The sequence below is a fragment of the Lampetra planeri genome, chromosome 1 (assembly GCF_965212315.1).
Source record: "Lampetra planeri chromosome 1, kcLamPlan1.2.h2, whole genome shotgun sequence".
NCBI lineage: Eukaryota > Metazoa > Chordata > Hyperoartia > Petromyzontiformes > Petromyzontidae > Lampetra > Lampetra planeri.
The window spans coordinates 20,033,201-20,047,341 of NC_136107.1; the positions used below are offsets into that span (position 1 = coordinate 20,033,201).

At 45.8% G+C, this 14,141-nt stretch overlaps 1 protein-coding gene across 3 annotated transcripts in view; it reads right to left on the reverse strand.

Moving 5' to 3' along the window:
• LOC144719901 (RUN domain-containing protein 3B-like) overlaps positions 1 to 8,202 on the reverse strand; it is a 97,375-nt gene extending 89,173 nt beyond the window's left edge. For 2 of the 3 annotated variants that reach the window (XM_078596218.1, XM_078596227.1), the window contains exon 1: positions 7,982 to 8,178. In XM_078596218.1, coding sequence (XP_078452344.1) covers positions 7,982 to 8,079 — 98 coding nt within the window. In that variant the 5' untranslated portion in view covers positions 8,080 to 8,178. Of the gene's footprint in view, positions 1 to 7,981 lie in introns of all 3 variants that reach the window. The other variant, XM_078596236.1, reaches the window with a different exon arrangement.
• Between the last annotated feature and the right edge of the window lie 5,939 nt (positions 8,203 to 14,141).

Sequence of the window (14,141 nt, forward strand, 5' to 3'; positions counted from 1 at the left end):
GCTCCTGATGAGCGCTTTCATAATGCAATAATACTCGCGCAGTCAGAGAGTAATTAGAGTTTTTTTTACAAAATTTAAATAAATGTGAAGTTCTGACGCTAAATTCCAAAACAGAAATCAGAAGCTCCAGTTTTATGCAATTAACATTTGTATATTTCCTCTCAGTTACTATCTTAGCGTTGATATTTTAAAAATCTAATGTTGACTCAAAATAGTTATTTTTGTAAACATCACTCCTGAATTTTGCTACAAAACTCCAACGTTGAATATAGAATAAGAGTATACCATACTAAAACTTTTGCAAAATAATCTGTTAAAAATGGGCCTTTTTTATAGCACGTAAATATGCTATTGAGGACCGTTGCCTGAACCAGTCTTATTTTTAAGGCCAGAGTTGTTGACGTATTGAGATTTTAAAAAAGTGTGCTTATGCACCACGAATAATGCAGTATCACCAAATAATCAGCAAAAAAATGGTGTGTAAAGTAAAAATTTCCTCCCAAATTAAAATGTACGGGAAATACCAATGAGCAGCTGGCTTCATTAAAATTTAATAAAACTTAATGCTGGTTGATGTGGCGAATTTCACATCAAAGTTAATCTAATGGAGGCGAATCGCCATCATACAAAGCACTTAAAGGGAAAGTGCTCAGATAGGTTATTTAAATTGAGCACAACGTTAACATTATTCTGCAACAGTATCAAATTACATCCTGGGAAATGTGTGATCCATGTGCCAGACATTGCCTCGCAAACAAGAGTTGGTCTGAGAAAGCTGAGGCTGTTCGATGTAGACTACAGCAAGAGTTTGGCTTTGGAGTGAGAGCACAAAGAAGTGACTTCTGAATCTGGGCAAACACCCATGATTAATATTCTTAGGCTTTTTCGGTAAAGTCACGTAGGTAAAAAATTACAATTAATAAAAGTTAAATAATAATAAAATAAAAATCACGACGTTTCGGAGGCAACACAAGCTTCCGTCTTCAGGTGGGACCGTCACAGCACGATAGCTGTATCAAGTGATACAGCTATCAAGTGATACAGCTATTGTGCTGTGACGGTTCCACCTGAAGACGGAAGCTTGTGTTGCCTCCGAAACGTGATTTTTATTTAATTTTTTATTTAACTTTTATTAATTTAATTTTTTTACCTACGTGACTTTACCGAAAAAACCTAAGAATATAAATTATTGCAGTCACGAAAACTTCAAATCTAGAACCCATGATTAAATTGGGATTTATGGTTTCGCGAGGTGACGCTCTCAGCCCAGTCACCAATGAGTGCACCAAAAAAATCCGTGACATTTAATTTGGGTAATTTTTTAAAACGTAATTCGGCTAAATTTCTGCTGAGAATTTAGAAAAAAATAATATTGTCGATTGCCACGCTACGAATATGTATTTGTAGTTGTGTGTTCAAGTGTGCCTCTAGTGTATGAATAAAAGGGAATCGCTTGAAGAGACCTCAGAAGTAGTTCCGTGAATTCCTCCCACGGGATGTTGGCACACACACATGGGTTTATGCACTCTGGCATTTCTGCACAGACACTTCATATTATATGGTGCCAAATCGAATTATTGGGAGAACAAAATTTATATAAAAAAAATTGTATAGTAATACCACTAATTAGCTTCCATCACCAGTGATACGGATCACTTATTTGGCCAAAGGCTTGGGCGTGAAGTTGGTCAGTGCTCTTCACGCTTAGAGCCAGTTAACGTCGACATCGAATGCAGAACATTCGTATTATAACGTCTCATAGTTCAAACCTCATGACTGTGTCCATGCTAATAATAGTGCACGTGACAAACAAGTGCAGTGTGACATTCGCAGTCAGTCCCCAAGGGGAAAGATATCTCACGAGTGGTGCGACTGCGCCAAAAAACTACCAGCAGCTAAAATTGCCAAGCAAAACGTTAAGAAGTGTAATTGTTTCAATTTACAAAACAAAGTTCATCCACTATAGACTTTATCACCGGAGCCAAACTTTATTTATAGACAGAGGCGGTGGTTAGAGCAATGCAGCTGGCTTCCAAGTATTACGTTTTCAATGTTTCTGGAATATATCGCCATGTATAGCCGTTTATCAATCCACTGCTGGATAAGGGGCTTTTCATGCCATGTAGGTCATGGGAATTATTTGATAATACTTCACCACGCTGGTCAATGCGCATTGATTACGGTGGGGGGGTGTAGACCTGGGTGCATAGAAGTGCAGCACAACAATGTGTTTGTCTGCACTGCCCACTGCTGCCCACCACATAATACAGCAGCCTAAAACAAACTGCTGCGCGTGGTGATCACCAATCCAAGCGCCACCCGGACTGCGTGACTTCCAAGACTTGAAGAACTTGGGGGGGGATCATTCGAGACGATTTGGGCATGGGCGTTTCTAAAGTCCAAAACCACAACCCATGTACCATGCAAGGAGACAGAATAACCATTCTCTTACCGATTTAAAGCTTTCGTGACTGCAGGGATTCATCTTCTTGGTTCTTTCGGTAAAGTCACGTAGAAGGGAAATAATAAAATAATAAAAATAAACCATAATAAAATTATTCTCACGACGTTTCGGCCACAACGCAAGCAGCCGTCCTCAGGTGAAGAGCAGGTCTGTCGGGGAGACAGCGTCTGAATGAAACACCACCACGCTTGGAGCGTATTATTTAAGCTGGGTTTATTGATGCTCCAAGCGTGGTGGTGTTTCATTCAGACGCTGTCTCCCCGACAGACCTGGTCTTCACCTGAGGACGGCTGCTTGCGTTGTGGCCGAAACGTCGTGAGAATTATTTTATTATGTTTTATTTTTATTATTTTATTATTTCCCTTCTACGTGACTTTACCGAAAGAACCAAGATGACAGTCTCTTACCGGTTTTGTATTTGAGCATCAATAAACCACCTGAAAAAACGTAACCACCTCTCCATTGCATATATTTTTTTACGTTCAGCCCTCCGAATCAACTGCTGGATGAAGGTCACATCACACTGGTCAAGAGGGAGTTGTTTCAGCATACTTCACCGAGCAGTGTGGTTTGGTGAAGGAGAGGTCCTGAGACTAGTTCATATATCGTTTGCCACGAATGTTAGCCATGATAGCGAACTGAGGCAGCTGGGTTCATAGTGCAGAGCACAAACCACTTTTGGTCCCCAAACACCATTCGTGTACTGTATTTTAGAGTCAAGGACTCCATCTGGCTATATCACACGGCATTGAGTATTGTCAAATGGCTGTAAAGCAAGTGCGCATTTTTAATTTCCTGCCAATTACAATGTGCTCCAATTAAGATTTAATTCCTATACTGTACCACTGCTGCCTTTCAATCTTGATCCTGTATATACTTTTTTTTTTATTATACTGCATTTAAGATTTTTACAAATCTGCAAAACCAGCACTGGAACCTATAAGTAATCCTTCATTCGGTAAGAGTATATCCTGGTAATGAGTATAATATTGTAAGTGCAAATGGTACTAGGCAATGCACATTCAGCCGTATACGATGTTGAATGTCTTTTGTTCCGTATTTACCACCCTCACCCATTAAACGCCCATTACCACAACTCTCAAAAAAAGACTTTAGCTACTTGATCCGATGGAAAATGCTTGGAATTATAACCTCCTGAGCATAGGACGCACATTCACTTATCAACCACGGATTTTATGCTTGCATGTTAAAGTAACTGCTTACCGGTTGATTTCACTTAAGCAGTGATGTTTTGCCCCCCCCCCTCTGTATTCACATGCAGGCTCTGTGCAGCCTCTGAACAACAATGAGTTTGGGGAAGAGTCAATTTTGCAAGGGATATTGGTGAAATCTGCTACGATCAAGCCATGCAAAGTGTTCATTTGCGTGGCTTTACTGTGAAATGTAGGTACATGGGGATGAAAGTGCAATCTCTGTTAGAAATGTATCTATCTTTTTTTTACACGCGAGCTATAACTCCTTTAAAAAAACAGGACACCCCCACTCTGCCAGCTGTGCGAAAAAAGTCAGACCGATTACAGAAAGTCAGACCGACCAGATGTTACCATCAGCTCATAGCAAGCCCTCCCCAAGCCTCTCCTTCCGAGGTGATCCGTCTTAAAAAATTGGTACGATTGCTATTGTTGAGCAAAAGCTGTTGTAGAGGTCCCAGTTTAAGGCCTCATTACACATTTTACCTCACTGAACAAGTCACAATCTACAACATTATCCAATGATCTCATTAAGCTGATGTGACCGAGTCGCTGACGGGTCAGAGTACCGAGGCTGCACCACCGAGATTTGAATTCAAGCTTCGGCCACCCGTGATGACATTTGTTTGCCAAGTATAGTGAGTTTACAGCCTCAGCCGGGTCACAAATGACTGCAAACAAAAAACTAATATTTTGTTTAAACTTAATTGGCCTAGTTTCCAGCTGAGAATTAACGGGAAAAAAATATTTCAGTTTGACTGCAATTTTGACAGACATTCCCTGTAGCAGGGCAGATGGGAAAAATGCTGGGCCCCCTTCTGTGTGGCTAAGAAGGTCACTTGAAGGGGTCTCAGATGTAGTTCTGTAATATCGCTTTCATTTGGCCATTTCCTAATGCATAGGATGATGACTGCTCGAGTTTGGAATGAATACTATCTTGGCATGAAGTCAACATCATAATTAGAAACAATTGAGAATACTTTTTTTCGGTAGTATTAAGAGCATATAAATATCATATTTCAATGCAGTCCAATTGATCTTGTGTTAATGTTCGCATCTAGATTGACATAATTAAAGTATAGATTATTAATTAAAATGACCTAATTTGAGATAAACCGACAATATTGTTGCAACTTTTATCAGATTTCATAGACAAAGGTGACAGCAGTACATGATTATAACCCCTTGCGTAATGTGGTTTAAAATCAAGAGCTCGTTGATATTGCAGAGATCATATCTCTCCTGACAAAATGTAGTTTGTTTTACTTTATTAGGCAGTGGACCTTCCAGAAATACGATCCAGCAGCATTTGCTTTCTCAGGAAAAATCTGAACCATTTTTCATCCTCTGAATCTCATGGGATATAGGTGGTTTAAATTGGTACCGAATTTGCTGGCTTAAACAAATTCTGCCGGATAGCTCTCGTTCCGAAATTGCACAGCCTAATGGAATAAAAAATGGATTTGTTATGCGGAAAGATGGATATTTGTCCGTGTTATTTCACCATCCATAATCATTCACAGCGTATCATGAGTTTTGATTGTACTCAGAGCGGCATGTACATTAAGAGTCGTGTGGCGATGCTTGGCATGTGCCCTTGCGCAAAGAACAATATTCCCACCCCCTATTTGCAGCCCAGCGGCTGGGCTCGTCTTGCTCACGGGTCCAAGAGCAATCTGACCACCTGCACACTCGATAGCTACACCACAGCACAAAGGACCTGTTCTGACTAGTTGCAGGCTCCCCTGGTGATGTACACACGGCGAGCACCTGCACAGAGCCGCACGGTAACGTGGCAGCGATTCATAAAGCACTCAAGCCGCATCTCCACTTTCAGACTTGCGTGCAAGCATACAGATTCACTCAATAAGTGCACGTGTACAACTGCACCCTTGGGAGTTCACATTAGCCATGCTTAATCTCCTGCTGGACAAAGGCCTTCTCCATCCCTCACGGCTCTGCGATGACGTAAGAAGCAGCCGAGCAACCGAACACAAGTTGATGTCATCACTCTGTGGTGGCGTCCTCTGGCCCGTTCCTCCCATGAGCTGCCACTCCAATGTTCGTCTCCACCACAGGCCAGCACTCCTTCTAGAGACGTGTCCTTCCTGTGCCCACGCAATTTTCTTAACAGAAAATGTGATGTCCGTATAGCTGTTTATTCTCCTCCGTCTCAGTGTAACGGGAGTTGTTCGGAACGAACACATCCCGGAGACGCATGGAGCGCTACACTACACAAATGTATAGGAGTAAAATGGGGACGTGACGTCAGGTGTGCCGTTCAGTGCGATGAAGTCACGTCTCCTAGGGTACTAAGGGATACCCCGTGACCTAAGCGGGGTCACTGTGGGAACGGGTAGAGTAAGAAGGGTGAAGAGGGAACCAGGGGTAGAGAGAGGGATCGAATAGGGAGTCTGGGGAGAAGCCGGTGGTAGCCGTAGAGGTGCTTCTCTCTCCGGTCGGTGGAGTCGGCAGAGTCCACGATCCGACACGAGAGAGAGAGACCGGAGCTAGCCGGCAGGGACCCGGACTCAGAGTAGGACCCCTAGCCCCTGGGAGTTGTGTGTACCCTGTGTATTATTGATAAGCTTTAATAAACCCTGGCGAAAGCCCTTAACATACCTTCGTCTCCGAGTACATCCGTGGGAGCTTCTCTACACAAGTAACGGTGCGCTCAAGACTCAACACGTCTGCAAGCTGCTGTCAGGTCCAGCCTACACCACCGCACGTAGCGAGCTCGAAAACCCATGCATTTACCCAGTGGCGTAGCTTTGAACGATGCAGGTGGTGCAGGTTAGTGAAAGCTGCACCATGGCCCACAGGCTAGATGGGCCAACGTGCCAGCTATGGAAAGAGAACCCCCCTCCATTAATGCCTTGCACGAGGGGGCATGCCAACCAACCATGTTATGTCACCGCATGCATCTTCTTCTTCTCCTGTAGCGCATATCTATTATGTTTAGCATGGCACCACGGGAGACTCGGTTTTTTCCCAAAGGTTCCACCGACGATCAAGCAAATTGGATGCAAAAAGTAGCACGTAGCTGCAAGCGTGGATAGAGGAGCCGTGCTTCACAACAGCATTCACTGAAAGGAGCCCGGCATCGTTGATTGCAATCAGCCTTTGATGTGCACAACTAAAACACTGCAATGTGTGTGCCAATTGCACACGCATTGCTACTGTCCCAATAACAAATCCGAAGACCTAAACAACATATTAAAACCAGTAATATTTGATCATATTCGCCTTGAAAAAAATCGATAATTTGTTAATGAATATCGCACACACGTGCGAGTGAATGTTTTAAATAACAGGTTAATTTATTAAATGTGCAGAGGTCATGTCATTTAATTAATTTCATCCCCATGCATGCGGCTGCCAAGTCAAACATCACTAGCCATGCAAATACTGCACCTTTGACATGTGCGAAGAGAGGCTTGTGAAGAATATAACGCAGTACCCAATGACCCCCAACTATACAGTATTAGGACATCCGATGAGCACGGTTGGCTACGGACGGTGCGAAAAAAGTCCAACATACATAGGGACAAATCATAGCGAAAAGCACGGACACCAGAGACTTGGATACACGGTCGTCGGTCGTGCACTTCACTCGCAGCAGACACGTGCATGGGTGAGATGCGCTGGACAAACTCCACGCGAGACCACGCACGAGGGCGGCATCAATGATAGCTCGAGATATTGTCACGAGTATTCAACGCACACGGGGAGGGGGGAGGGGGGGCATACATGCACAACACAAGCGATGTCCATTCAAGACACGGAACTATTCCTGCAAGACAACATCCCAGCAAGACGCGCAAGAAGTCTCCGTGCGAGACACGCGCATCCAGAGTGTATAAGGCGCACAGGAAACCCAAGCGACACACGCACACATGCACACGGGTCGCTCCATATAAGACAGACAGACTATCCGCGTAAGATGCGCGGGACTAACATTGCACAAAGACAGACACAGGACACCCCTTGCATCACGCACACACACACATCGGACGACGACCCAGGCATACAGAACATAAATGTAACACACACACACACAACATTCATAACACACGCCAACCACACAAGACGCTCAGCGCAAGCCACGCAAGGCAGGTACAATGCAAAGAACACGCGCGCACGAGCGCGCACGAGCCATCTTCGCCGAAGACGTACAAGCCTCCGCTGCGTTCGCCACAACACCGGACGCTTATGTGCGGTGTGAATATAAAAAAAAATCCTAAATCACACGGGCGCATGGATGAGACCCCCTCCCCCCCCTGTACTGGATGGAGTCCGCACACACCGGCATACGGTCACCAGGTTCCTGCGCTCGATGAGCACATCCCTCGCGTCCGCCTTCCTGCGCAGCAGGGCGCGGCCGAACCCCAGTGACAGCGCCATGCCGAGGAGGGGATGCCGAAGGGATGGAGGGCGGAACGCTGGGCAGGATGCAGGGCGTGCGCAGACGAGGATGCGCCTGCTGCTGCTGCTGCAGCTGGAGGATGGCAGCGATTCTGGGGACTCCCAGAGTGATCGGCGGAGGGGCCGTTCCCCCGGGCACTGCCGCATGATCGGCTCGGATACACGACACGTGGAGGGGGTGGGGGGAGATGTGGTGGAGGCGGTGAGGGAGGCGGGGTAGCACGCGACCCTTTCTTAAAGCAGATATCGCATTATTCATGAATTGCCACCATCCACCAATGCTCATCAATCACCTGTCTATGAATTGCCTCGTCTCAATATATTCACCCCCCCCCGCTGGATACAAATGTACAACTCTCATTATTCATTGGAGGCACGCCTAATTAAGCAGGCCTCCAATGGATGACCCACGTGCAGATTTGTAAAATTCTCCAAAGTGACCAGGAGATGGCAGTGCCAGAATGTAGATTCGTGAGCCCGTCTGTGCGGACGTTGGAGTGTTATTCCCTCGTGGGGTGGCAGGGTTTTCACCGTGTTCTGCGGTTTCCTCCACAAGCAAAACGAACAGGAACACTCCAACCACGACACGCTCCCGCCGGCCAGATTTGTTTTGCAAGAGGTGAGAGCATACCTCCACTTTATCCCAGCAAATGCAACCTGCCGTTCAACTGTCATTTACCCATGTGATATTGCTGGGTGGACAGCGCGAACCATCACACCACGGCAGCATCTCACGTGCACCGCACCCGTGTTAATGTTGGTTTAGAGTGGAAGAATTCCGGTTCTCTGGTACAGAAGCATGCACGTTAAAAGGCAGCAAGGCTGCATCAGATTTTTACCGTCAATTAAATTCACTGAATGTCTTAAAGTGTGCAGAATGTCACTTGTATAGACATCAATACATGACTTGCACACTTAAGGCTTGGGCACCTGGAACATAATGATTGTTACTACCCATGGAATACATTTTTGGTTTAATACATTGTCCTTCCATCGAACCGCTGGTAAATATTTCAACTGCGCCTGAAAGCATTCAACAAGAGTGGGCAAAGCACACGATTGCGTGCATGGGGGTAGTGTCGTCACAGACCTACTGCCGAGAAAGTGTCCCAAGACATGCAGACAATTGCGACGGATCAGCGCGTAAACTGATTTAAAAAGCATGGAAAATATCGGTCGTGCTCCCAGCACACGTGCTGAAGCCGAGCATTTCACATGGGATAATGACGCTGACGAATGCAAGCCGCGCTGTCAGTGAGTGTCACGATAAGAGAGTCCATGACAGACGAAGTTAAAGTTGTGGGAAAGGAATCATGCGGACCTGTCAACTCTCACGCACATCCTCTCGATTCACGTAACTATCACGGAGCAAACAACGCCCGCCCCCCTCTTTCACTGACCAGGTGAGGTCTGGATCATTGGGAGCTCACGAACCTGGTCTGTGTATGCCTCGGTACTCGTTGTCTACCGTGTTCAAATCGGCTGTCCCCTGCCCGCAAGGATGTCATGCCGCGTCTATCGCGAGTATAACCATGATGAACATTTATACTGGTAGGAACCTCCTGGTTACACCAGCCCACAGGGGATTATTGTGTCCGTCCGTCGTGCAGGGAGGGGCTGGGTGGAGAGGGAGGGGCTGGGTGTGGAGAGGAGGGTGGGGTGGGGAGGATGGGGCTGGGTGGAGAGGGGAGGGTGGGGAGGGGCTGGGTGGGGAGGGTGGAGAGGGGCTGGTCATCCCGTGGTGCCCTTATAAAACTCAACGTTTAACCTACTCACGTCGGCTTGTGCCCGCCCTCACAGTCGGGCTAATTTGCGGAATACACCACGCCGCCGTTGACCCTGGCCATTGACCGAGCAACCCAACGTTCCTACCAGCTCCCTCCGCAGGAATGTGTTTACTGTATTCATAGAATGGGAATACAAAGGCAAACTCTGCTTCTTGAGTCTCACCTGGTTAAAGTCCCATCGTAAGTATATCATTGACACCGAATCCGCGTGTGTATCAAAGTGTATAACATCGTCAGCGAGTATTTATTGACGGTTCACGTCCATGCCATTGAATGCAGTATCTACGAATCAGCACTGTCTCCTATTGGCAGTGGACGAAACTACACTTATTCACGATGGGAAACTGAAATTTAAACCCACCATGTATGTTTCCAAAGTAAAGAAAAACGTCAGCGTCTCCCCTGATCATAGGATCGCTCATCTTTCGTTCATGGCTCAGAGCCACTGGAGAGAATGGTGTTCTTGGGACAGGGCCATTCTACCTAAAAGAAAAGCACTGTTGCGTTTCCAACAGTTATTACTTCGACATCATGGGGCCTCCTTTGCCAGTATCAAAATATGAGAATAGGTTATTCCCACTTTTTTCTGGCAACAAAAAACACCTTTTACAAGGAAACATGTCTGCATGATTCCTTGTAAAAGGTGGTTAACACAATGCTTGTGGTCAGAATACAAAAAATATATATATTCTGATAATATATGCATTCTCTTTGGTTCTTTCGGTAAAGTCACGTAGGTAGAAAAAACAAAAAATAAATCACGAGGTTTCGATCGCAACACAAGCAATCGTCATCAGGTAGAAAGATACAGGAGTAGAACTGCTGAACAAGAAAGGGCTGTTGCAACAAGAGGTTATATATATAGGTTTGAGGTGGGTGTCACCCACAGGTAAGTAGGCGGGGTCAGAGATGTAAAGGAGTTACGTCGCCGCACAACAGATGATCCAAGGATTGGCATGCTAATGCAAACGAGTACAATGGGAAATGAGCCCGTATCCTCTGGTCTAATACCGTTTGAGACGAGGCTCAAAAGAAAGCTGTCTGGTGTGGACCAATCAGTTTCAAAGACAATGCATATATTATCAGAGTATGTTTTGTGTTTGCATTTTGACCACAAGTATTGTGGTTAATGCAGACATGATTCCTCGTAAAAGGTGTTTTTTGTTGCCAGAAAAAGGGGGGGGGGGGGAATGGGAAAAAAAATCTATTCTCAGCAATTACTTCCTCAATACATATTTGAACGAGCAACTTAAAAAATTAACAGATTTAACACAGCTGAGCTACCGTAGACGGATACAAAAAAACATGTCAACAAATGACACGGAAGAATGCTTTTCGCTATTGAAATTGCACAAACTTTCCAATTTGTCATCTCAATACGGGTACCAATCACCAGGGGAGGTTTCCGCATCAAGGGTTTTGAAACATTATTTCCGAACAATTTTGGTGGAATGATTGGCAATTGTTACATACAGTAAAAGGCGGCAATGTGCAGAAAGATAACTGTTGATTTTACACACACACGTACGCACACAATGCACACTGCAATTTCAACGGAGCAATTTTGTCGTCATGTCGCCAAAAGTGTAGACCTGTAAATGTCATGAAAGTGAATGGAAGTCCACCACACGCGTCGTCCTGGCAAGGTGATTTTCTTCCGTTGACATCAACACGAACACGTGCAGGCAGGCGACACAGCATGAGGACGACCGGACACTCGGCATTGACTTTTTTCAGAGACCTGTTTAAAGTTATTCTTTGGGTCTTTCGGTAAAGCCACGTAGATTGTACTACAGCCCAGCCTGATGTGCAGCAGACCGCTGCATTCCATTCAGCACCAGGGAGAATTCAATCTCCCCCTCTCATGGAGCATCCCACGTTATCGCTGGGTAAACACAACTTGTTACGGCGGAATACCCGACAGTGTGATGGTTTCATTTTAGTCAGTAACCTAGTTCGCGTTTAGTAGGAGTGTAATGACGCATCGATTAATCTAACTGATTATATTAGTTTTTTATGTAGGATATGTGCATCGAAACACGCACGCAGGATCGTATGTTGTCGATGTGTGATCCGTTTTGTAGAGCCGAGCTATCAGATTGAAGTCATCGATCAGTTCACAAATTGTCGTTTAGATTATACACAGCATCACATCTCAGCCCCTTCTGTTACTGCAAGGTGACAGGTTGCCAGAGAGAACTAAAAATTTAAACCGTGTTTGCCAGGCCAAAATATCCCCCCCCCTCCAACCCCTCTTGCACCCGATTAGTGCAACGAAGATGCAGTGCCGTAGATCTCGTTTGCTGGCCGCTTTGAAGGGTCAAGCCTCGCGTAGTCCGCAGGGTCATATGGCACGTGGTCAGCACGCCGGCTGTAGATTCAACAGAGGTCGCAACCGGGTACCCGATACCCGTACCCTATCCGATACCCGGCTACCCGTACCCGGCCGGGTACGGGTACCCGTTTGCGACCCTGGTGCGGGTAGACCGTGAGTCACTGGTGAGTAACTGTTTGTCACTCATTTCTCAACGTCTTGTCTCTTCTCACAATTCAAGTTCCTAGAATCAACCCACCTACGCCTGCAACATGGCTTCATCCCAGAGGTCGCAATCAGGTACCCGATACCCGTACCCTACCCGTACCCGGCCGGGTACGGGTAGGGTACGGGTACGGCCGGGTACGGGTACCCGTTTGCGACCCTGGTGCGACGGGTATGGGTAAGGAATCAAAACCCGTTTGCGACCTCTGAGATTCAACCACCCTGTGATGTAGAGCAATCCATTGGGCAGATTTGATGGTGCTTCGAGTGGACCCAGGGTGTTCTCCATGTGTGCCAAGTCTGAATAGCTCCCTACTAGCAAACGTGGAACGTTCGGCCAACGTTGGCCTATTTTTTAACGTTTTATCAACGTTGGCTCGACGTTCGTTGTTTACGGGGTGGGAAACTTACAATGTGCCTTGAGAAAACCACCACATTCTTAGGTTTTTGACGGAGACTTGTGTTGCCTCCGAAACGTCGTGATCTTTATTTTATTTTATTTTTTTAATTTTGATGTTTTACCTACGTGACTTTACCGAAAAAAATCTAAGAATATGAATCCTTGCAGTCACGAAAGCTTCAAATCTAGAATTAAAACCACCACAGTCGAATCTGTATAACTACGTTTGCGCCCGAATAGCTGGCAATTTAAAGAAGTCGGTTTTGTTTTCAGTGGTTAGCTGATGAAGATCGTAGCCTCTGTAGTAAAGTGCTCGTCCTCACAATCTGTGTTGGCTGTTGACTGTCGTACTACGTTGTGTGGGCGTGAAGAGTCTCCCTCTCGCGGTTCAATTAAATATTGCAATTAATAATGAAGTCCGATCGCGTGAGTAAAAATGCATTAGGGGCCATCCATTTATTACGTGGGAGGGTAACTCAAATGTGTACGTTTGCGTATGGGGGGGGGGTCTACTGACAATGTACGCATAGGAAACGGGTGGGGGGTGGTGAAGCCTCGATAATAATTTGTCTACATTAGCCTTCAAATGAGTTAGATAGTCCGGCTATTGACTATCTGCGTGGATTAAATATCGGCCGTTCTATAGGATTCGGGGGGGGGGGGGGGGTGCGTCAAGCGTACGTACGTACGCAGGTGGGGGGGGGGGGGTGGAAAAAGTACGCGTGCGTACAGGGAGGGGTCAAGTTTTGACAGATTTTTGCGTACGTACGAAATGGATGGCCCCTTACTGCTTCAGCACGCCGGTGTGATGGAGTGCGATCTCACAACAATTAACAACTGGACACAGACGTTTCGCCACGGTTTGTATAGATGCGGTTTAGGGTGGACCATGAGCTTCGTGGAAGATCAAACCTCCGGATTTTCTGCGTGGGGTCTTTCACAACCTGTATATACAGGTAAATACAGGTTGTCATGGAATTAGTTAACGATGTGCTTCTAAGCCACACTCGGCCTATAGCCATCAGCTCTGTCGTAGTCATCATTTACCTCAATTTCAAAAGATTCTCCCGATTCGTCTTGGTGAGGGTAGGGCGGCCTCACAACCAAAATTGCTCTTGGAGCGATGTGACATTGCACAAATTGTAAACATAACTTGTGTTTAAGCCATTAATCTCCACGCCTCACTTGTGGGCAACATTGATGACCCCCTATTTAAAGCACAAGACTGGAGGACGCTGTCACAACTGCGGCAATTTACCTGATGATGCTGGTTGTAATTATTGGCATAACGTCTGTACCAAAATGTTCTTTTTTC